The 21124-nt window shown below is 36.7% G+C and overlaps 3 protein-coding genes and 1 long non-coding RNA gene across 4 annotated transcripts; 3 read left to right on the top strand and 1 right to left on the bottom strand.

The window, feature by feature from the left end:
• Positions 1 to 8082: 8082 nt before the first annotated feature.
• On the top strand, positions 8083 to 13060 carry LOC103951590 (serine/arginine-rich splicing factor SR34A). The gene is made up of 12 exons (XM_018648497.2): positions 8083 to 9940; positions 10377 to 10442; positions 10567 to 10641; positions 10738 to 10849; positions 10975 to 11021; positions 11100 to 11157; positions 11329 to 11378; positions 11458 to 11514; positions 11759 to 11838; positions 11948 to 12031; positions 12128 to 12176; positions 12720 to 13060. Exons 1-12 carry the CDS (start codon positions 9854 to 9856, stop codon positions 12738 to 12740), a joined length of 786 nt encoding a protein of 261 aa, XP_018504013.2. The 5' UTR covers positions 8083 to 9853; the 3' UTR covers positions 12741 to 13060.
• Positions 13061 to 13563: 503 nt separating this feature from the next.
• Positions 13564 to 15024, top strand: LOC103951591 (60S acidic ribosomal protein P1-like). The gene is made up of 3 exons (XM_048565867.1): positions 13564 to 13780; positions 13934 to 14141; positions 14659 to 15024. The coding sequence occupies exons 1-3, from the start codon at positions 13712 to 13714 to the stop codon at positions 14889 to 14891; spliced, it is 510 nt and encodes a 169-aa protein (XP_048421824.1). The 5' UTR covers positions 13564 to 13711; the 3' UTR covers positions 14892 to 15024.
• A 1286-nt stretch (positions 15025 to 16310) lies between these two features.
• On the top strand, positions 16311 to 17852 carry LOC103951584. Its single transcript, XR_667799.3, has 2 exons — positions 16311 to 17476; positions 17551 to 17852. It is a non-coding gene; the product is annotated as an uncharacterized LOC103951584 (long non-coding RNA).
• A 37-nt stretch (positions 17853 to 17889) lies between these two features.
• On the bottom strand, positions 17890 to 20902 carry LOC103951585. Its single transcript, XM_009363005.3, has 6 exons — positions 19872 to 20902; positions 19476 to 19638; positions 19180 to 19356; positions 19014 to 19097; positions 18758 to 18839; positions 17890 to 18632 (listed from the first exon to the last, which is right to left on the bottom strand). The coding sequence occupies exons 1-6, from the start codon at positions 20198 to 20200 to the stop codon at positions 18166 to 18168; spliced, it is 1302 nt and encodes a 433-aa protein (XP_009361280.2). The 5' UTR covers positions 20201 to 20902; the 3' UTR covers positions 17890 to 18165.
• Positions 20903 to 21124: the final 222 nt, after the last annotated feature.

The raw sequence follows: 21124 nt of genomic DNA, 5'->3' as shown, positions 1-21124 counted from the left end.
TTTACATGCTTGAAAGTTGACGTTGACAATGGAGGAATATGATTTGCTTTGGTTTTTGTTTTTGTTTTCGTAGGTGATCAAAACAAACTTTGGATTGTTATCTGTTTTATTTGAATAGAAAACAAATGCCCCTTTAAAAAAAAAAAATAGAAAACAAATGAAAATTTGACCATGTCGCCTACCAATTTAAGTATTATCTTTTCTGTTGTTGGAATTTAAAGTAGGGTAGTAACATTTACACATTTATATTTACTTCAAATATATCTTTTTTATTTTTGATCGTCGGATCTAATAAATAGAATATAATTAATAGATAAAAATTAACGAAAGTGTGTGGATAACACTTTCTTTTAAAGTATAGTTGACAAAGAAATCAATCCAGCAACAAATGATATGAGCGGTATAGTTAATATAGAAACAAGTAATTGAATCTAAAATCTTGAATGTGTAAGTACCCTGAACCAATTGAGCTATATATCTTTACCTACTTAGTTTATTTATTATAAATTTTGTGCATATAAGTGTGTATAATATAATAAATAAACAATAACTACTGTTGCTTAGTTCAATTTCACAATTTTTCAGGCAAAAAAAAAATAATGAAAATGACTTAAAAACTTTGAGTTTTAATAATAATGACAAAATAAAGGATAAAGTGAATAGTACCAGAATTAACATTTTAGTTTTAAAATATGATTTTTCGTTAAAATGAACAGTACCGGAAACTTTTCATTAAAGTTCTAAAAAAAAAGGATGTTAAGATATAGTGGCTATGTTTGGGTATGGGAGTTCCAAGCCTCCACGGATGGAGATCAAATTATTAAGAAATGGACCATAAAATGTTAGATGGAGAGGATTAATCTTTCTCATATCTTTGTTATGCTCATGGCGAGCATTTTTAATCGCCTATATCGAACAAATTATAGTTATTTAACTATCTTGGAATTTGGAAAATATCTGATCCAAGCATAGGGGATAGTACCTGGACAAGCACTAGGTCAAGTCTGTTGGTTGGAAAGGGTTGTGACTCCATCCGTCGAACGATTCGACCTACTCAAACTTTGATGTTTCAAATTTTAAGTCGGCTGATTAGAACACATTAGTCATTTCATCTATCAAGAAGTTGATCAAACCAAATTGGATTATCATGTAACAACAACTCGACATTGCAAGCTCGTTCCTGCGTCTTTGTTTTATCTCTATAATTGTTCATAAACAACCAAACAAAAGCATAAATTCAAATTGAAATTAAGCAACAAATAGATCAACGCTATTGAATAGGTAACATATCTAGAAACATTTCTTTAGCACAAGAAACAAGATAAATAGGTAAACGGACAACTAAATCAAGAGAGAAAAACTCCCGGAAAAAAAAAATCACAAATCATAAATACTTGAAGAGTGATGAAATGATAACTCGAAGAGTTTTGATAAACAAGGAAAATTTGAAAAAAGACATTGAGGAGGCGAGGAGGAGAGCAAACATCAACCCTAGATAGAGGAGGAAAGGTGTTCAAGCATAGCGGTGTATATGAGACGAGAGAAAATAGAGGCTATGTTTTAGGGTTAGAAGAGTGAAGGTCATACTGTAAGGAGATGACCACTACAAGAACGCATACCCAATAGAAACACGACGCGTGTCGCAAGATTCTAGAAATGAATATAACTAGTAAACCGGTTAGGTTCACGCACTTAACAAAAGTGAAACTCATTATTCAAATTGCCAACAAATGTTACTGTAACCGTGACACCAACCTTGTTTTACTGTATTAGGTTAAACTAGTTAAAATCGAATTAGACGAGTAATTTCGAACCTTTGCACAACCCTATCACAAGTGACACTTGATGTGAAGATTTTATGACAAAGTTATCATCCACTAAGGAAAAATGGAAAAATGTTTACAAACGTGCTAGAATGAATTCATAGAAGCCTTTATCTCAAATCTCCATAATTAATTTGACATCATAAAAGAGAAATCCATAATTTTCTTGGAGAGATTTTTTAATGTGCGGATAACACGGCCAAATACACCAAATATCATAATACAAGTTGTTCGATATATACTTACAAAAAAAATTTCACCAACTTGTATTATAACACATGACTACAACCCATGTTTCCGGCATGCTACAAAATTTTCTCATTTGCTTGTTGGTCATACTTAAATGTTTCATGTGTTTATTACTTGGTGAAACAAATGGTTTTGTAATCAAGAAGTAATTATTCTACTTATATATTATGGCATAATTTACAAAAAATACATGTCGATAATTAGATGCCGTTTTGAATTCCCAGACAGAATACCAAGTTGGTGCCCGACCACCAAAAGAGAAAGAAAACAAAATATATATCATCACAATGTTCCCAAATTTATTTTCCTAAACAATTACAAAAAAATATTGAAATAAAAAACACACAACAAATAATATAATTTGCGTAATTTTATTGAAATTTGAAGGATAAAATTTCATCGACAATTGAAATAAACGCTCGATGGAAGAGGGCGGTTTCTGCAGGCAGTGGTCCTTCACCTTGTTGCTGGTACTATTCAACGACAACAAGATGAACTCAGTCATCATCACCCCCATCGCCGAAACTTCCACAAATTTTATCTTTATTTTTCGTCTTTTTAGGCAAAATATAGCAGCTACGAATTTGGATTCTCTCATTTTTCAGTTTCTCTCTCCTCCTTATTCTCATCTTATTTGATTTTTTCAATGCAATAGATAAAAAACCATAAAAGTGCGCATAAGTGAACAATAATGTGCAGTAATCATTTTTCATTGGACCTGGCCTCTCTGTTTTCTCATTTTTCATACACTTTTATTTCTTTTTATTTGTACGATATCGGTTAAACCACGTTAACATTTTATATTATTATTGCTTTTTATCTTATTATCTATATAAAAAAATGAATATAAAATATTAACGTAATCTAACCGTGATCGCACAAAATAAAAGAGAATGAAAGTGTATGAGAAGTGGAAGGACTGAGAAGTCGGATCCTTTTTCATTTTCAAGACAATAAAACATGTTTAAAATGATGGGCATTTTGGGTTGTGGTGGGGGGGACTTCTTAAACATGTTCTGAATTTTATGATCCATCCATTTTCTTGCTAATTTGCGATCACAAAATCGACCATATTTGTTTTGGTGGGGGACCACGCCAGATAATGATGGGGGCCCTGCCAATATTTCAGTTGCCCTAAATTTGTTCAAGGGTTACCTTATTGCCACGTAGTCCAAAGTGTTCTTGCTTATTTCTTTAAGGCAATGAATCTGACTGTGACATCCAATTAGTCGCCATGCTAGATTATCCACTCACGAAACAAAATTAACCAAAACTAGTCGAACCAAATCTTTTGGCTTTATTGACAAGACTAGTCGATATGCATCCACATATCCTTCCTGCGCTTTCATGCTGGTGTATCGAAGGGTGTGTAGTGCTTTGGCTTAGGTGTTTACACCGTTACTTTCTATATGTTTGTTTTTATTGGCACTGTTGCATTTGTGCTATGTATTCCCATGAGCTTCTTGTGTTTTGTGGAGGCGGTTTGTGTGGTGCTGTTTCAAAGATGATGGAGCTCTGTGTTCATTCCTTCTTGGGGGCATCGTTTGCTCGAATTTTAGGTTGAAGTCTGGTGGTGGATCTCCGATACTATGGTGGCGGAAGGGGCTATTGATTACTTAGGGTTTTTTTTTTTTTTTTTTTTTTTTTTTTGTTTTGTGCTGGGATCTAATGCTTAACTTGTCTCGAGACTTCTATATTTATACTTGTTCTTCGTTGGTATAAAATTTACCCTATGACCGAAAAATAAAACTTATGCCTTTTACTGCCAATTATCTAATCAGTTGCAACTATAAAGCCAATTAACATGTAACTAATCCACCCGAGTAGGAAAAGCCAGAGTGAATTTAGCAAACCAGTGATCTAATGTTGGAATTGGCAATGATCTTGGCAGCAAAAATTGATCTTTTTTATTTATCAAATTAACAATATTCATCGAAAAATCTCAATAAGAGTGTAAGACATGAATATCAACATTAGTAAAATACAACAACTGAAAAGCAAAACTAAAGTACGAAAACTCGATTGTAAAGGTTTTAAGTGGTGTCCTTTTCAGACCATATCTCATTCATATTGAAAAATATTAAAGTCCCACTTCAGAGGCATAACAAAACTATATACAACTTAATTTGAGTTGTTCCACCACTAATTGCATTAATATTTTGTTGTTATAAACTCTCATACCTATTAACTAGTAGTATAAATCTTTATTTTTGTGCCCACTCACCCTTCTGTTTTTTCGCCCCTCCAGGTCCTAGATAGCTGAATTACTTTGTGGTGTACAATGATTAGGCAGCGATTCTGACATATTCCTATTAAGTGTAGGAACTTATCCCGTTGTGTATTAAGTACTTAATTAGTTTCATCTACGCTGCTTGTGTTATCTATGCTTTGAACATTTGTATTCTTTGGGTTCCACCCACTACTGCACACTCACTTTAGTAGTTTAAATATGTTCTAGTTTGGTTCTAATTTATTCATATTTTTACATCATTCACGCTTTGGTTACATCACCTTCGGGTGATGGCCACCATACCTTGACTCCGGTCAGGGTGTGTCAGTTTGGTATAACAAGTGATTTAGTTTAAAACAACATTAGTGGTGAACTAATTAGCAGTGGACTATTAAACCACTAGAAAATTAATTCAGCAGCTAGCTAAGGAGTTGAAATCCTTTTCGGATCTCTGTGTCTGGAGCAGCTGGAGTCGGAAATTCGAGTCGTTTAAGAGAGAGATCTAGGCCGTTGAAAGATTTCATTTTCTGTGAGATGAGTTAGTGAGATGGGCTAATGAAGATTGCATAATTTAGATTAAGCAGTCTGGATTTTTGAATTCAATTACTCCGAACACAGAAATCAAAAGAGAATCTCAACTTCTATCTGGGGGTCCTTCTTGGGTTTAGCCAACATATTGCAATTTCCCAATGCATGCAGTTTGAGGCTAATAGACAACAACTGAAAGTGGGCTGGTCAGGTGGCTTCTCTAGCAACAGTGTGCTTAAAATGGATCAACGATTCCGATAGTTTCACGCATGGCTTCTGCATTGCACCATCAAAGCAAAACATCAAAATGTAAATAAAAGGGGTTGTAATTTGTTGTTACCGAAAAATATGTAAACAAGGGGGTCACTTTTCCTCGCACTCAGTCCCAACTCTCGGTTATTTTCGAACTCAGTTTGCACTACAAGTAAAAGGTAGGGGTAAATTTGATACTCTGAACGTTATTGTAAAGGTTAATGAGAGGTCTATCCACGCATCTATTTTTACTTTTTACACATTCATTTCAATTTTTTGCTATGGATCAAATACATATTCAGTCCGGTAGAACATGGGTCTCCAAAATCCGACGTCGTAGGTTCAAATCCTACACAGTGTGATTCCATCTTCGTCCCAAGCTTCCATTGTTGGGCTTTGTCATTGTACCACTATCTTTGTATTCTAACACGAGCCTGGCGATGGCAGGCGCGGGAGTAAGAAACCTTTGAACAAAATTAATGACAAAAAATTAATAATGATGAGTAGGAAGTGAAAATAATGTGTGAATAGCATTATCATAGTAAATCCGTGTAAAAATGATTCATGGAAAGGAACTGTTTGGTTTGAAAATATGTAAACAATGCTCAAGATTTCGGTGTATAGTACACGCTAGAAAATTCTAATAAATAGCGAAAATTCTACCATGTTACAAGAGACGACGTACTGGAAGAATGAAATATTAGATGTGCAATTAAGAATGTAACAACTAAGGATCCAATCGACTAAGAATTCCAGTGTATGCTATACGTCGGTGCATATTAAAAAAATTCTTTATATAGCAAAATTTATGCTATACTTTGTCTTAGACATACTATGAATAAATAAATAGTTAGACGTGCAACTAGTGATTTCGGTTTATACCCTACACCGATACATACTATAAAATTTCTCTATACAGTAATATTTTCATATGTATGGTCTATGTAGGTCGATTTTGTCTGTGTAGGGATGAAATTATTCAACATTCCGCGTACGGTGATATGCATGCAGGTCAAAAGTATTCCTCATGAGGCCAAGCCGTTTAAGTTAATTAAGCTTACGTTAATATATAATAAAAGGGTGATTCAAAGTTAATAAGGTTATCTGCTTTGTGAGGGCTGGAAGATAATTTATCGTATGCAATCTTACCTTTATTTTATAAAGAGACTGTTTTTCTGACTCGAATATGACATTTCGATGATAAAAGAACAACATTTTCATTGCATTAAAACTCGTCGTTTTTACATTAATGATATATTGAATTATTTAAATGTCCTCCCTCTCCCATTTAAATCGAACCCGTTGGATGGATCAACTTGTAAGCTGATAATTTAGAACCAACACACAAGGTACGTGGAATGTGGATAGTCTTGGAAAAAAGAAGACTAACTTGACAACCAAGACTTCTTATATGGTTAACTTTTGTTAACAAACAGATTAATTGGGGAGAGAGAAGGGGGGGGGGGGTGGGGTGGACATTGCAAGTCAAAAACTTTGAAAAACGTTCCCAAGGGGACCAGAAGAATAAGAAAAAAGAAGAGGAAGCAAAATAAGGGATGTAATGTTATATTTAGTCAATAAGGATAAGTACAAAATGACATTAGTTTTCAACGATGACTAGGTAATTGGGGACAAATCCAATTCACACGACACGTCCTGAGTTCAATTTTTGGCATCATTGAATCACACGATGGTGCCCAAGAGGATGTTGAAAACCTCTATGAGTCTTTCCAGTCTCTCTTAAATGGTAGACTACCGTGATGAAGTTACCAACTGGTCCCCTTTATTAAAAAAAAAATGACATTAGTTTTCACGTGTTACTTATTTGACTTGGGTACCGAAACAATTCATATGATTTTCCTTACATTTGTTGACACAATTGAAATTAATTTGATTTTCAATTTTTGTTGCGTAACACGCAAAATAAAAAAGTATGTGAGTTTCTTATCATAAGTAATTTAATACTTGAAAATTTTGAAAAAAAGTTTGTAACTCAAATGATTAAGAATATTTACAACATTCAAAGTCTTACGCTCGAATTCCTAACTAGGATTACTTTCTAATTCATTATCCTTCCCATTTTTTTACTTCTCCGATTCATGAAATTCATCTTTGAGTCGATAAACATGAATTTCATTTTTTTTTTTTTAACTTCCACGATTGAAATTATTTTGATTTTCCATTTTTGTTGCATAACACACAAGGTAAAAAAGTATGCGAGATTCTTAGCCATAAGTAATTTAATACTTGAAAATTTGAGAAAATGTTTCTGGTTCAAATGATTAAGAGTATTTATCCATGCATTAAAAATTTTAAATCCGAATCCCTAACCCAAAATTACTTTATAATTCATTACCTTTCATATTTTTTACTTCTCCGATTCATGAAATTCACCATTTTGAGTTGGTAAACATGCTTTAATCCGGTGAAGTGCTTTTAGCAAGTGCTTATCAGATAAGCATTTCAAACTGGATCTTAGTTTTGGGTCACACAATTTATCTCATTTTAAGGCCCAAGGTCCTTCACCCAAGTTGATCTTTAAATTTTTTTTCTTCAAACGATGGATTTTATTAGATTAGACATTAGACTAGTCACCAACGGGATTTAAACCCACTCTGTCATATAAGGGTTCAACACTTTTCCACCACTGTAAGGTCACTTGCAAGTTGATCCTGAAATTAGGGCCAACATTATAATTTTGCTATCAGGCCCAAAGCCGAAAGTTGATATCAGGCCCAATATACTCACATAATTACTTGATTACCACACCGACCAACTAAATCAGAAAATCGACCTCAGTTTTTCTCTCTCTTGCAGTTTACTGTATAAGCCCAATTTTCTCCATCTCGTTTCTCGACGCAGCAAAAGCGGAACCCTAGCGATCACATCTCAAGCTCTTCGGCTACTTCGCACGCTCGCCAGCTCTCAAGCTCTCCAATCAATTCCCGGTTTGATACTCGTCCTGTTTCCCCATCTATTTCTTTCTGTTCGCATTAGTGCAATTAGGGTTTTTAATTTGGGGGGTTTTGTGGGATTAATTATACTGTATGTCTAGGGTTTCGTAGGCGCTGTCATTGTTCATTGGTTCGATTCATGTCTTGTTTGTTGAAACTGTGCGCAATTGTGTTTCAGGTTTTCTGCGACCAATAGGTTTTGAATCTTTGATTATTTATGGGTTTTGAATTTGATATCATTTTGTGGTATGTTTCTCTGACTATTGCATACAATACCTGACATGGAGTAAAGTATAGTAAAGTTTGAAACTTGATTGCTGTTGTAAGTGGGTTTTTGATATGTAGGAATCTCGATTTACAATTGGTATTTACCTCCTGGACTCTTTCTTTTGTCTTTGATATTGAAAGACATCAAAAAAGTATTTATGATTTCTGTTACCAATGTTGCTGTACTGTTCCGAAGTGACTTCATTTTGTTTTTTTTACATGTAATTATATAAGTGGTCAACCCATAGATTATTTTTGAAATATTGAATAGCTTTTGCTTTATCTAGGTTACTTTATTATGGCTTACCAAACATAAGACTAGGACAAGGGGTTCGGTGCTGGGTTGGTGTTTATCCCGAGGACACTTGGATGTGAGGTGGAAGGAGATATTGTTCATATCGTCGCCTCATTTACTGGTCTCAGACAGTAATTGTGGGAGTAGATATTAGACAAATACCTTGTAGGTTCAGCAACTATGGGTGATAGATTTAGGGAACTTCTACCGAGCAGGGTTCTTTACATTTCTAGGTAAAGTGTTATTGTTTGATTAATGAGTTTCATCTTATTCACTTATTCCCATGCATGCAATACAATATTATATCCTTCTTGCCTTTCCCGGGGTTATGTATTGTTTTGAATTTTTCAGATTGGAGCATCAATCAGGATGATGGACTTCCCTATTATTGCTTCAACTAGTACAGCTTGTAAATTTTCTTTGGTTACGCTGGAAGAATTTTACACCCTTTTCATGTCCTACATGTAATTTAATGAGAAGTTGGGTTAAGAAACAGAATCCATTAAGCTTGGAAAGTGCAACATTTCACAAGCTTTTCCATGATAAAATTCAGAATGTAGTTATATGATTTATCAATTACGTGAGCCTACAGACTCATATCTCGATCCCCTACCCTGGATATGGTATATATTTATGCAACTCTGCAAGAGTTAGTGAAAGTGAGTTAACTAAGGGATATGAATTAATTTTCCAGGGTTTTCATTTTTTTTGTTTTTCAATTTTGTTAAAGAGGGCTGAGTAAGGTAAATTCATAAATATATGTCAGTCTTGCCTGATCTCATAACACAGATGCTTTCTTTATGATAGATGGCAAGCGCTTGGACAAATATGAGCTTTGCAATCGTACATAGGGATATAGAGAGGGAGTGGGAGAAATCATTTTGGACTTATGGGTATTATTTTTATTATGGGAGATTCTTGCTCACTCTCAGAAGATCTATACATCTGCTAAAATTCTGGAGAGGATGAGGAGATCCAATTTTATTTCAATATAAATAATGCTTTGGAGCACTTTTGGAGCAAATGAGCAATGGAGCTTGTGGAGCACGGCTCACCTCGAGGATTGCTCTCTTGGTTTGCTTCATAGTTTGGTTTTGTTTTTCTTTTGATATTGTCAACAGAGTGTATGCAGATGATAATTGGACACTGAAGTTGTAGTGTTATTCTATTTTCAAATTGTTGGACAAAACATTTATCGGAATTGTTTTTTTTAATGCAGTAAAAAGTTTTGAGCCGGAATCTTCTGGTGTCAAAAATGAGTGGGCGATTTTCTCGCACAATCTATGTTGGCAACCTTCCCTCAGATATAAAAGAATGGGAGGTTGAAGATCTATTCTACAAGGTTTGCATCAAAATTTTCCATAGAATTTCGCTTCTTTTTTGTATTTTAGCATTACCAGTGCATTTCATCATGGTGTTTTGAATTATGTCCAGTTTCTGATGCATATGAAAGTACATTCAGTGACTTCCATGCTTAATGTACTTAACAACACATTGCTCAATGTATATGTATGATATGCAGTATCAGTTTTTGTTGAAAATTAAAAAATTAGTTTAGTTCTTGCACTTTATTTTCATCATATTCTTGTGCTATTCATCTGATTCGTTGATGTAAAAAGTTGTTAATTGATAATAGTGTTATAATATAGAACAATATAAAACACATATCTTTCTAATGCTTCCTATAGAAAAGATGTTATATGATAGTATTTTTGTTTTGTTTGTGGTGAGGAATGGTTAAGGTAGTAAATCATTCTAAAATGGATTTACTCTTGCAGTATGGCCGCATAGTGGATATTGAACTGAAGATTCCACCACGTCCTCCATGTTTTTCGTTTGTTGAGGTACTTATAATGGTTTGATGCATGCATTTGGACCCGGTTGGTTCTCTTATGGATTACTCTGTGTGTGGTTGGCCACCACCTGTTATATGATTGCTAGTAATCTCTGCGTGTGTTTGGTTTTTAGTTTGAAAGTTCTCGGGATGCAGAAGATGCAATAAGAGGGCGTGATGGGTATAACTTTGATGGTTGCCGTTTAAGGGTACTAAAAGATCCCTAGGCTTACTAAAACAATATGTTTGTTCTTTCATGTCTTTGGTTGCTTCATTTATTGATGTCTCCTTTAATCTCAATACAGGTTGAACTTGCCCATGGTGGTAGGGGACCATCTTCAAGTGATCGTCGTAGTGGATATGACCGAGGCAGTGGTGGGGGTCGGTTTGGCGTTTCACGTCATTCTGAGTATCGAGGTGTGTTTTCTAGGATGGTACATTACTAAATGAGTTAAACATGCTTTGCAATTGTCTAAGTAATGTTCAGTTATATTTTTCTTAATCGTTGTTTATTGCTTGACTCATAATTTCATTTTGTCCAGTTATTGTTCGTAATCTCCCTTCTTCTGCCTCTTGGCAAGACTTGAAGGTGTGGAAACTCTTAGTCACAATTTTGTTTTCAAATAATGTCTGCAATATTGGTGTCCTAACTGGTTGTTGATTTCAGGATCATATGCGTAGAGCTGGTGATGTGTGTTTTGCTGAGGTTTCTCGTGACAGTGAAGGTATAGATATAAGGATCAGAGAATAAAATGTCTACGGTCCCAAGAGCATATTACTTTATCGAAGATGGACATTACTTAAGCTCTGATTACCATGCAGCTGATCTTGGTCCTGAATTGATATGCTTTGAAATTTGTATCTTCTCACCAAATGGTATTGTTGTTTGTATGCAGGGACTTATGGCTTAGTTGATTATACCAATTCTGATGACATGAAATATGCTGTGAGTTGTTGAAATACAGGACCTTTACCTGCCATTAAGCTGAACGCTAATTCACTTGGTTTTTCTCTTTCCTTTTCAGATCCGGAAGCTTGATGACACTGAATTTAAAAATCCTTGGGCAAGAACTCATATTCGGGTAACTTTTATGTTTATGGAAGTTTTCTTATATATCCTCTCTTTGGGATAGCTGTTTCTATGCTTCCTAGACCATCGTAAATCCATGATTTTTGTGTCAAATATATTTCTTTGTAATCCTGGAATAAGTCTTTTGAGAGGTCTAGAGTAGTTTATGTGCTTAAGCATTACACTAATGATGCTGACAGCTGGACATAGGTGCACTGTAAGAACATTGTCATGTTGTTTGTGCATCAACTGAACAGGTTAAATATTACGATAGGAGCCCCTCAAGGAGCCGCAGTAGAAGTCGTAGCAGAAGCCGGAGTGTAAGAAGGGATCGGAGGTACCGGAGCCGTCCCAGTTCTTTTATTTATTATCCTTTATCATTATTTTTCTCTGTTTTTCTTGCTTCCATGTGTGCCACATCTTGGGAGTTATTCTGTATTATGCAGCAAGTCGTTGGAGCGATCTGTATCAAAATCGGTATCAAGATCAGTATCAAGATCTAGGTCTCCATCTCCTGTTAAATCTTCCAGGTATTTGGCTTTGTTATACATTTTCCACTAGGTGGTTCTGGTCCTTTAATTCTTGTTTTTGTTTATGATATTTAATGCATGTCTATATTATTGCAGGCCAAGATCAATATCAAGGTCAAGGTCAAGGTCAGAATCACCTCGTCCTGTAAGTGGAATCTTGCTCTGATAAAACTAGTTTGTGTGGCACATAACATAGGAAGGCGATATTTATAAACTTGAAAGTGTAATCTGAAAAACAAAAGCAGATTTTGCAGGATATTTTTGGTTCGGGGTAGGACCGTAGGGTAATAGAATTTTTAGAAATGACCTGGAGCAACTAGCTATTGGTGGCACATAACATAGAAAGGTGATATTTAAAAACTTGCACGTAATCTGAAAAACATAAGCAGATTTTTGGAGGATATTTTTGGTTGGGGATAGGATAATAGGATTCACAGAATGACCTAGAGCAACTAGCTGTTGGTGCGAGATGCACTCAGACCCATGGAAGCAAATGTGAAAGAAATACGCCACACCAACAGCTAGTTGGAAGCAAAGTGCATAGAGAAATGGAAAAAATGATAAATAAAAGAAAAATCGTTTATGCTTTTATCAAGCTTTATGAATTTGAAAGCTTGCCGCATTATTGAGACATGGCAACATTTATGTGATATCCTTGATGCTTACTTTGAACTTGATCTGTTTTCAGGCGCGGTTGGGTAGTGCCTGATTCTCTGGCAAGTCATCTTCACGGCTTCCTTGGTGTTAGATGCGAGGATTTGTTACGTCCGACTTGTTGAAAATGTCACGTTTAAGAACCTTAGTTGTCCTTATTGTGGCCAGTATGTGGTTTTTATAATGCTTAGTGATTTTACATTTAATGGAGGCGTAATGTTGTCGAGAATACTTGGTCTGTTTCGGGACATCTTCCCCAAGGTTATGTCGTCAGATTTTCTGTTGCTTGGTTGTTTTGATTGTGTGCGCCCAAAGCAAAACAAAGATCTATTGGTTATGGAGGTTGTGATGCTACATGTACCTTTTAAGCTCTTACCATTTTGGACTCGCAACTCGGTTGCTATTTACTTACGCTTTATCGATGGTTGCATGCTTTTTTGTGTTTTAATACGGGAAGATGGAATTCAAACTTGGGACATCTAGAGGAGAAAAAAGTTACATTATACGGGTGGTTTTTTTACGGATTTTTTTATTCGAGCGACAGTGGGAAGGTGAATTTGAACCTGGTACCCCTGTTGGTGCAAATGCTTTTAAGCTCTTGAGCTTTATGCCTATTACATGTGTTTATAAGAAACACTTGTTAGAAAGCGCTTTTGGCTCCTTCAAAAGCAGTTTCAAAACAGAGCTAATTAACTAATTATCTTGATTATTGGAAGTATTTCTGAAGTACTACGTAATATTGAATGATTGATTAAAAATAGAAGATTTAATCAATTGTGAAAATTAAATTTACCGGCTAAAACACTTATATCATTGTAGCCGCATCTGATTACCTGATTGCATTATTACGTGAAAATTGTGCCCCCATAGAAAGTAAAAAGAAAATTGGTCCTGTTGACAATTGCCGTGGTACATAATTATTTAAAAAACCGTGATAAATTCCTATACAAAACCCCATTTCCAAAACCCTAGTTTCCTCCATGGTTTCCTTTGCTTGTGCGTTGTGCCACCCAGTCTTTCGATACAATGTCGACCGCCGAGCTTGCTTGCTCCTACGCCGCCATGATCCTTCAGGACGATGGCGTCTCAGTCACTGTAAGTACTGCTCCTCATTTCTTCCTTTTTACGAATATATATACACCTTATAATTTTATCTATATATTTATTTGTGCAGTTTATATTTTACTTAGGACGTAGGTTTTCGAGTTTCTTTCGTTTATAAATTTGTTTTACGCTGGATTTAAATAGGCTGAGAAGATCGGCGCCTTGGTGAAATCTGCTAATGTGTCGGTGGAGTCATGCTGGCCTGGCCTCTTTGCCAAGCTCGCAGAAAAGAGGAACCTCGAGGACCTTTTTTTGAATGCTTGCGCAACCGGTGGTTCACCTCCAGTAGCCGTGCCCCCTTCTGCTGCTGGTGCAGGTGGTGCTACCAGCGCCGCTGTTCCTGCAGTCGAGGAGAAGAAGGTGAGAATTTCGTCTCCGCTTAGATTTTATCCAGAATCTAACCTGCATGCTACCTTTGAATTCGAGTTTGATGTTACATTGATCTTGTTATCTAAGTTCTCCGGTTCTGTATTTGCAGGAAGAAGCCGAGGAAGAGCGCGATGATGAAATGGTATTCAGCTTGTTCGATTAGAGATTGTCTTAACCGTTGCGTTCTTTTTTACCTTAGGCAATTCCATGAACAATTCTATTCCAAATTTTAGTTTGAAACTGAGAAAAATTCTTATCCAAAGTGTTTGTTCTCGGAGTTGATTTCCTTTGCGGTTTTATTTGCCTGATCGCGAAAGAGCTAAATTGACGTACATTAATTGAGAACGTTCAAGTTTTCCAGAAACTCCTTGAAAAGCCTGCAACATAAACATGACGTTGTACGTTGTTGCCTCCTTGCAAATGAATTTCGAATTTTCGACATCTTCCTCGTTTGCTTTTCTCAGCAAGAGAGCATAATAGCCGCTGCCCAACTTTGTCAAGGGATGATTTCCGGTTGCTGATATTGTGCCCGCTACTTCGATTGCGACTGCCCGTACCCAGGGCGCTAGCGTTGGCTCTGGCTACGACGTTATTTGTACGGAATGTGGCGGCGGTGTTGGTAGCCACTTTGGTGTGCGTGGTGAAGACTGTTTTGAAGGATTGTGATTATTGTGGAGCGAGTGGCCATTGGTTTGTTGAATGCGAGAAACATGCCATGTTAAAAAAAATCTAAGATTTCCCACGTACAAGTGAAGAAAATATCAGTAAATTGTAGTGTTAAGTAGATAATTGTACTTTCTTATGATAGAGAAAATAGAGTTTGAGAATCTCAGTCTTAAAATATAGTTGGACCGATGTTGTTGATATGTCATAGATCTAAGGACTAGTTTAGGATTGCTATGCAAGTAAGTGTTTGGTAATATTTAGCAATAGACGGGGTATTATATCAATATGAAAGTTTCATTAAAGATTACTGTTTACCCGCCTTATATAAAAAAGCACTTTTTTGAGAAGCATGATTAGAGTTACTTCTGTTTTTTGCTAAACTCATGATTTTGAAAGAAAAAAAAAAAAACTTTTGCCAAGCACAATTTTAGCTCTAAGTTTTTTAAGAATCTGCTTTTAAAAAAATTGAACAACCCCAAACCAACCTTAAGGTAGATTATTCATAATTTAGATTCGTGTCATCATCATTGATTGATATGATCACGTGGCGTGGGGATAGAAATGCGGTGAAGTGGTTAATGGTCATGATCATGGATAACACATGTTAGGGAGACTAAATTTTGTAAACTAAATAACATGGAAATTGATGATTGAATTATTGCTTAACTGTTAATTAACGTGTTTATTTCTTATTCATGACATGTCATTTAGTTTGCAAATTTAGTTTACAAATTTAATTTTCTAGCATTACTCTTAATAAATAATGATATGTGGTTAGCATTTCTGGTACGTACGACTCTCATCCAGAAGTCATTAGGATTTGGACACGACATCATTCAGAAGTCATTAGATATGCACATAGATGGAGTAGTCTCTCCCTTTCTCCCCTCTTTTCACACATTACTTTTTGTCAATTAAAATTCAATATAAGATATAGATATGGCTTAAATTAGGAGGGAAGGGGAGGAGAAATAGATTAGGAGAGGGAGAGAATCCTGAGATAGACACAACTTCATTGTGTGTAACCACAACATGTTAGACCGAACAAATGCGATTTGAGCCATGCACGTGGCAACTTGTACCAAACGTCCTCCTAATTCCCACCAACCTTCTTGTCGGCTCTCTCTCTTCTGCTCTCCCTTCCCTGATACCTTTAAGTACCCGATTCTACTCGTTTCTTTGCTTCAAATAAGTCAAGAATCAGATCAGGGCCGTAGATTTTGTTGTTCAAGGTGACAGCGACGTACGATGATGTCCTTGGATACGATTCAGAAGCTGGGATGGAGCTTCTCCAAGGACGGGAAGCCCAAGGCCGAGGAAGATACTTGCAATAATTCAGCAGCGGCGGCAGAGCCCGGTGGTAAACAAGCACAGCAGCAGAAGCAGCAGCAAGGACGGCAGCGGAGGATGATGCCGTTAACACTGCCGAGGTTCGCGCCGGAACTTGATGGGGTGCACTGTTTCGAAACCATTCTTCCTTACTAAATCCAAATCAAATCTGTCGCTGTCTGTGCAGGTTGTCTTTTTGTTGTGGCTTTGCACAAGAAAAGTTGGAATCATCGTTTGTAACGTAATGATTAATCAATGTATGCACTACAAAATTGCCAACGTAATATTATTAAAATCATAATTTTGAAAGTTTAATGAATTAATTAAAGTCTGCAAGTCCAAAGTTGCTTAGACCATGGAAAGAATCGGATGCATGTGGATTTGGATGTGGTCGGCGGCACGTACGATAGTGGCGGGGTCACCGACTCTTCTACTTTAACCCATGTAACACTCCAAAAGCTAACCTCATCAAGAATCAGATTAATCGAATCGGATCATTACGTTAAGTCAGGGTTAGTTAATTTTGGAAGATTTTAAATGAATGAGCATTTTTAGTGAAGATATTTTTCCTTCCAAAAACACCAGTTATGTGTTTCTTGCAGGAAACACTTCAAGTAATATTTTATGATTAACTTGCATTTTTGTTAAGGATTAATTTTGAAAACATTTTCTTTAAAAGCGCATTTAGTCATATAAAAACAATTTTGAAACAAGCCGTTCATTAATTACATGTATATTTATATGGAACCAGAAGTAGAATTATTTATGTAGATCACTAGTGAATAGTTCCCTCTTTGGTACAACGAAATAGTTACTCTTTTGTTGACTGAAAGGTCATGGGGTTCGAATCATGATTACAACCTCTTTGCAAAATAAAGGTAAAACTATGTACAATAGACGTTCATCTTCTCCTCGACCCTTTCAAGGGTGAGAGCCTTGTTGGTTGGAATTACCTACTTGTGAATATTGATCATGACATTGGGTCTTTACTTTTTCCTCACTTTACCCTCTTTCACAGCTTCTTTTATATTTTCCCCACCTTCCATTCTTTTGACAACAATCTTTACTTGTCCTGACCACCAAGGCATCTCGCATTCCTTCGCTTTACTCTCTCTCCCGCCTCTCTTTCGTCACCTTTTCTCTCTCTATTCACACTTAAAACCTATACATATTTACCCACAAATTTATCATCACCGATCCACCAACACCTAAAGAACAATTATTTCTTCTCAGGCTTCAATGGCTGTGTATGTGTCGATGCCTTTTCTAGTTGCTGCCGCAACCGGGATATATTTCCTCGACAAAAACCATTACCAACCAAAGGTTAGTCCACCTCTCTACTAATATTTCCGTTATTGATGCTTTCGCCAGCTGATATTTGAAAGTTCTTGAAGCAGGAACTCGGAGCTGGGATTCGAGCAACCATCCAAGATGTTGTAGCAAAAGCGAAGGCCAAGGTGAACACCACTCAGACGCCAAAATTGGCACCCCAATTTGACGGATTAGACTCCTTTGAAACCTTGGTCGGTCGTTAGCACCCCTAAACCCTGTGCGAAAGCATGAGTATCTGCTCCTTCAGGCTCTTAATTTACTTAATGAATCGTAGCAACACATGACTGAATCTTTCAGCTCTTGCTATATCTTCCCTCCGTTCATATTTCATCCAATATAAAATATGATCGGTCTACTTATCATCCAATATTTTAAATTTTCCTGCAATATCAAAGAAAAAGAAATCAAGAGCAATAGCTAGGTATTATTATATCTCCTCATCATCTAAGATACACATGCTGAACTCCCTAAATTCATCAGCCTGCTGGAAACTTCAAAACAATCTGTTAAGTTTATGTACAACAAAATATCTCTGTTTTCTGGATACAACTCAAACGTAACAGTTACATTGTTTATTCAACCGAAAAGCAATCTTTCATTGTTTCTTTCCCGTTGAGCAATAGGTAAAAGGTTTTATTCAGGATCATTTACCAAATACCAGCCAATGTTCTTGGTTAGGATCAACTTGAATCTCGATCACTCTTTGTTTGCAATTTCTTTCCTACCTTCGCAAGCTTTCTGCCTACCCCAAATATCACCGCCTTCATCAGGTGTCCCCTATTAAGAGTGCAAGCAATGATTATTGCCCCCCCAACTATTAAGAGCTTGGGTATGTGCCTACCCGCAGGCTTCTTGGATGCAATCACCACCTCAGTTTTTGATGAGTCTTCTGTGGCTCCTGAGGATTTCAGGTACCCGGGATGTATTTTCGTGTTGATCTGAGCCATAAAGGCTGGCCGGGAAAGTGGTGATCCTGCTGCTCTTTCCTTCTGGTAGGCACGTAAGCCAGCCTCAATCTTCTTGACTGTATCCCACATCCCTTTTCGTAATCCAAGTTTTACAATTTCCCATGGGAGTCCCATATCTTCGTAATGTAAGAATATAACCTCACATGCAGTCAGCTGGCCCTCAGCCCTTCTTGATTCCACTGGTCATGTACAAAAAATGTCACTTTATTACAGATTGAACAGCTCTATCGACTCTAACATAGTCACAAGCCGAATATAAACATATTATCTTGATGAAAACAGATCAAAGATTGGCAGAACTTACCTGCTTGAATGCACCAACTTGAGAAGTACAGATCTACGCGTACTTGCTTGTCATGTCTTGGAACAGAAGCATAGGGCACTCCCTGAAACATGAAAGACAGAAAGCTTCTTATATTTCATCAAACAACAATTGAGAAAGTGCTGCTATCTTTTAGTTCGATTTGTCAATTTATATCCGGTGTACAAACAATGTGTCATCAAAGGAGTGTAACAAGAGTGCATCGATGAATAAAAAAAAAAAAATCCACTCCGCTTACCTTTGTCACGCAATAATACAACCTCCCAGATTCCCAAATTCGACGACCTATGATGTATTCTCTGTCTTTACAGAAAAACGGGAACTGCAGAACGGAAGGCATGGCAGAGATAAAGAATATGCAAGGGAGAATCAACCAGTTAGAACATACAAAAGGGAAGCCTTACCTTCTTAATCCACTGCGTCACCATGGTTCCTGTGGTCGGGCATTCTTCTATGGTTTTCGCATAACTAAGCATGTCATCCCACCTTAGTCGAAACTCGTCATCCCAGAAGAAGTCCCTCACTAATTCCGGCGTTGCATCCTCATAGACAGTTCTGCTACGATATTGAGGAGGACCGACCTATCGAATCCCCAACAAGAAGAATACAACAAAACATTGTGAAAATTGAATGGTAAAATCAAAGAGCTCAACAAATTAGCGGTTGGCCAAGAAAGCAAAAGTTAAGGGAAAACCATTACCTTTGGATCCCTACGCCAGCCTTGGTAGGTCATAGTTGGGGTGGAGCGATCCATCATCTGTATCCATCGAGGACCTCCATCTTTCATATCTACAAGCTCGGATAAAACCTCTAAATCCTCCTCAGTCACTACTTTCGGCTTCTCGTCATTCAGCTGCGATGTGCTGGATAAGTACATTCAATTAGTGAGTATTTTCACCTCATACAAAATCTATCCAATCAAGACTAGAAACTTCAAGACCATTTTCCTTTTTTTATAGTAAACGATATTTATTAGATAAACTTCAACCGTACATCAAAACGTCTACAAGACATCAAAGACGCCCAACAGTAAAAGTAATAACAAACAATTGTAATAGCATGGTAACAAAAGTATGTTCTGACAAATACCAAGTACCTGCTGCCCTCATCGAATTCGGTAGCCGGAGGCGATACAGAAGTAGTTTTCTGAATTCCCTTACCCATGCAGCAAGCTTCACAACCTTGGGAAACCAATGACTCAAAACAATTCAAGCATGGAGCTGACGAAAACCCCTTTAAAGGGGACCGGGGCGGCGAAGAAGGCTGCGAAAAATCAAAAGCTTTAGGCACAGGGCAGCCTAGTTTGTCCTTGTCATTGCCAGAGAATGCCCACTTTGGTTTCCACGACCATCCGATCAAAACTCCAATAAAAAATGCCATCGAAATACCCAGAAGCACCATCAAATCCAAACCTGCGACCTCCATTGTAGTATCTGTTGGTGTTTCCACTCTCTCCAATACCTAGGACAATCTAGACAAAACCTCCATAAAATCCATACATAACAACAACAACCTACGAAACCTAGGAAACCCCACCAAGAAGAAATACCAGAGAAAAAGAAACTAAACAGAAAGCTGCATACTTTTTTGAAAGATTTTATCGAGTTGGTTTTTTGCTGCCGATAGATATAAACCAAAAAAAATGCATAAAGCTTGAAACTTTGGAAGAAAAAGATCAACCCCAGAAGGAGATATCATAAAACAGTAGGTGGAAAATCAGGGAAAGTTATTGAGAGGCGGGAAGGAGGAATTCAGGGTTCATGTGACGGCGTCGTTTCAATGGCATACACTGAGAATTGCAGGAGAAAAACGAGGAAAAACAAAAATAGAAGCAGCAAAAAATAGAAGAATTATCAGAAGGAAAAAGAACACAAAAAAAAAAACTCCAAAAATCGTACGTTCGTCGTTCTACATACGAATTTCCGAGCACATATCTTTGCCTTCCTGCCACTGCAAGCGGCTCTTCAAATTTTCTTGGATTTAACGTTGGCTTAAACCCTTTTAAAAATTTGTTCTTGTCGTTTAAGTTGTGGCGACGGCATCATCTTCTTTGACTATTTTTGGATTTTGGGGGGCAAACTGTTAGAATTCACGCTCATGGAAGGAGCTAATGAAGGCTCACGGGGCATATGCCCCACTCAAGTGATTAGTTTGTTAAGTTACCGACTACAATTATAGAATACATATATGTTATCTTTAAAGAAAATGGTCTTTTGATATGGGTTCAAAGTAACTAAAAATTGGATCTATTTCAAAAGTCAAAAGTTACTAAAAATTGGATTTATTTCAAAAGATGTGGCCTATAAAATTGGACCTATCTCAAATTTTCCCTTAAAGAAAATATAGGTA

Source organism: the organism of the source record quoted next, unplaced genomic scaffold (genome assembly GCF_019419815.1).
Source record: "Pyrus x bretschneideri cultivar Hongxiangsu unplaced genomic scaffold, Pyrus_bretschneideri_v1 Contig4, whole genome shotgun sequence".
Classification (NCBI taxonomy): Eukaryota; Viridiplantae; Streptophyta; class Magnoliopsida; order Rosales; family Rosaceae; genus Pyrus; species Pyrus x bretschneideri.
The sequence above is the reverse complement of the archived record's forward strand: the minus strand, read 5'-3'. Positions and strand labels throughout refer to the sequence as shown.

Bases quoted from the DNA above. Each gene is read 5' to 3' on its own strand.
- LOC103951590 (XM_018648497.2), top strand. From the start codon at position 9,854: ATGAGTGGGCGATTTTCTCGCACAATCTATGTTGGCAACCTTCCCTCA. The intron at 10,850-10,974 runs GTGTGTTTTCTA...CATTTTGTCCAG, and splicing joins ACGTCATTCTGAGTATCGAG to TTATTGTTCGTAATCTCCCT. The intron at 11,515-11,758 runs GTAACTTTTATG...TCAACTGAACAG, and splicing joins GGGCAAGAACTCATATTCGG to GTTAAATATTACGATAGGAG.
- LOC103951591 (XM_048565867.1), top strand. From the start codon at position 13,712: ATGTCGACCGCCGAGCTTGCTTGCTCCTACGCCGCCATGATCCTTCAG. The intron at 13,781-13,933 runs GTAAGTACTGCT...GGATTTAAATAG, and splicing joins ACGATGGCGTCTCAGTCACT to GCTGAGAAGATCGGCGCCTT. The intron at 14,142-14,658 runs AGAAGAAGGTGA...CAACTTTGTCAA, and splicing joins CGCTGTTCCTGCAGTCGAGG to GGGATGATTTCCGGTTGCTG.
- LOC103951585 (XM_009363005.3), bottom strand. From the start codon at position 20,200: ATGGAGGTCGCAGGTTTGGATTTGATGGTGCTTCTGGGTATTTCGATG. The intron at 19,639-19,871 runs GTACTTGGTATT...GTACTTATCCAG, and splicing joins GAATTCGATGAGGGCAGCAG to CACATCGCAGCTGAATGACG. The intron at 18,633-18,757 runs GTAAGTTCTGCC...GTACATGACCAG, and splicing joins AAGTTGGTGCATTCAAGCAG to TGGAATCAAGAAGGGCTGAG.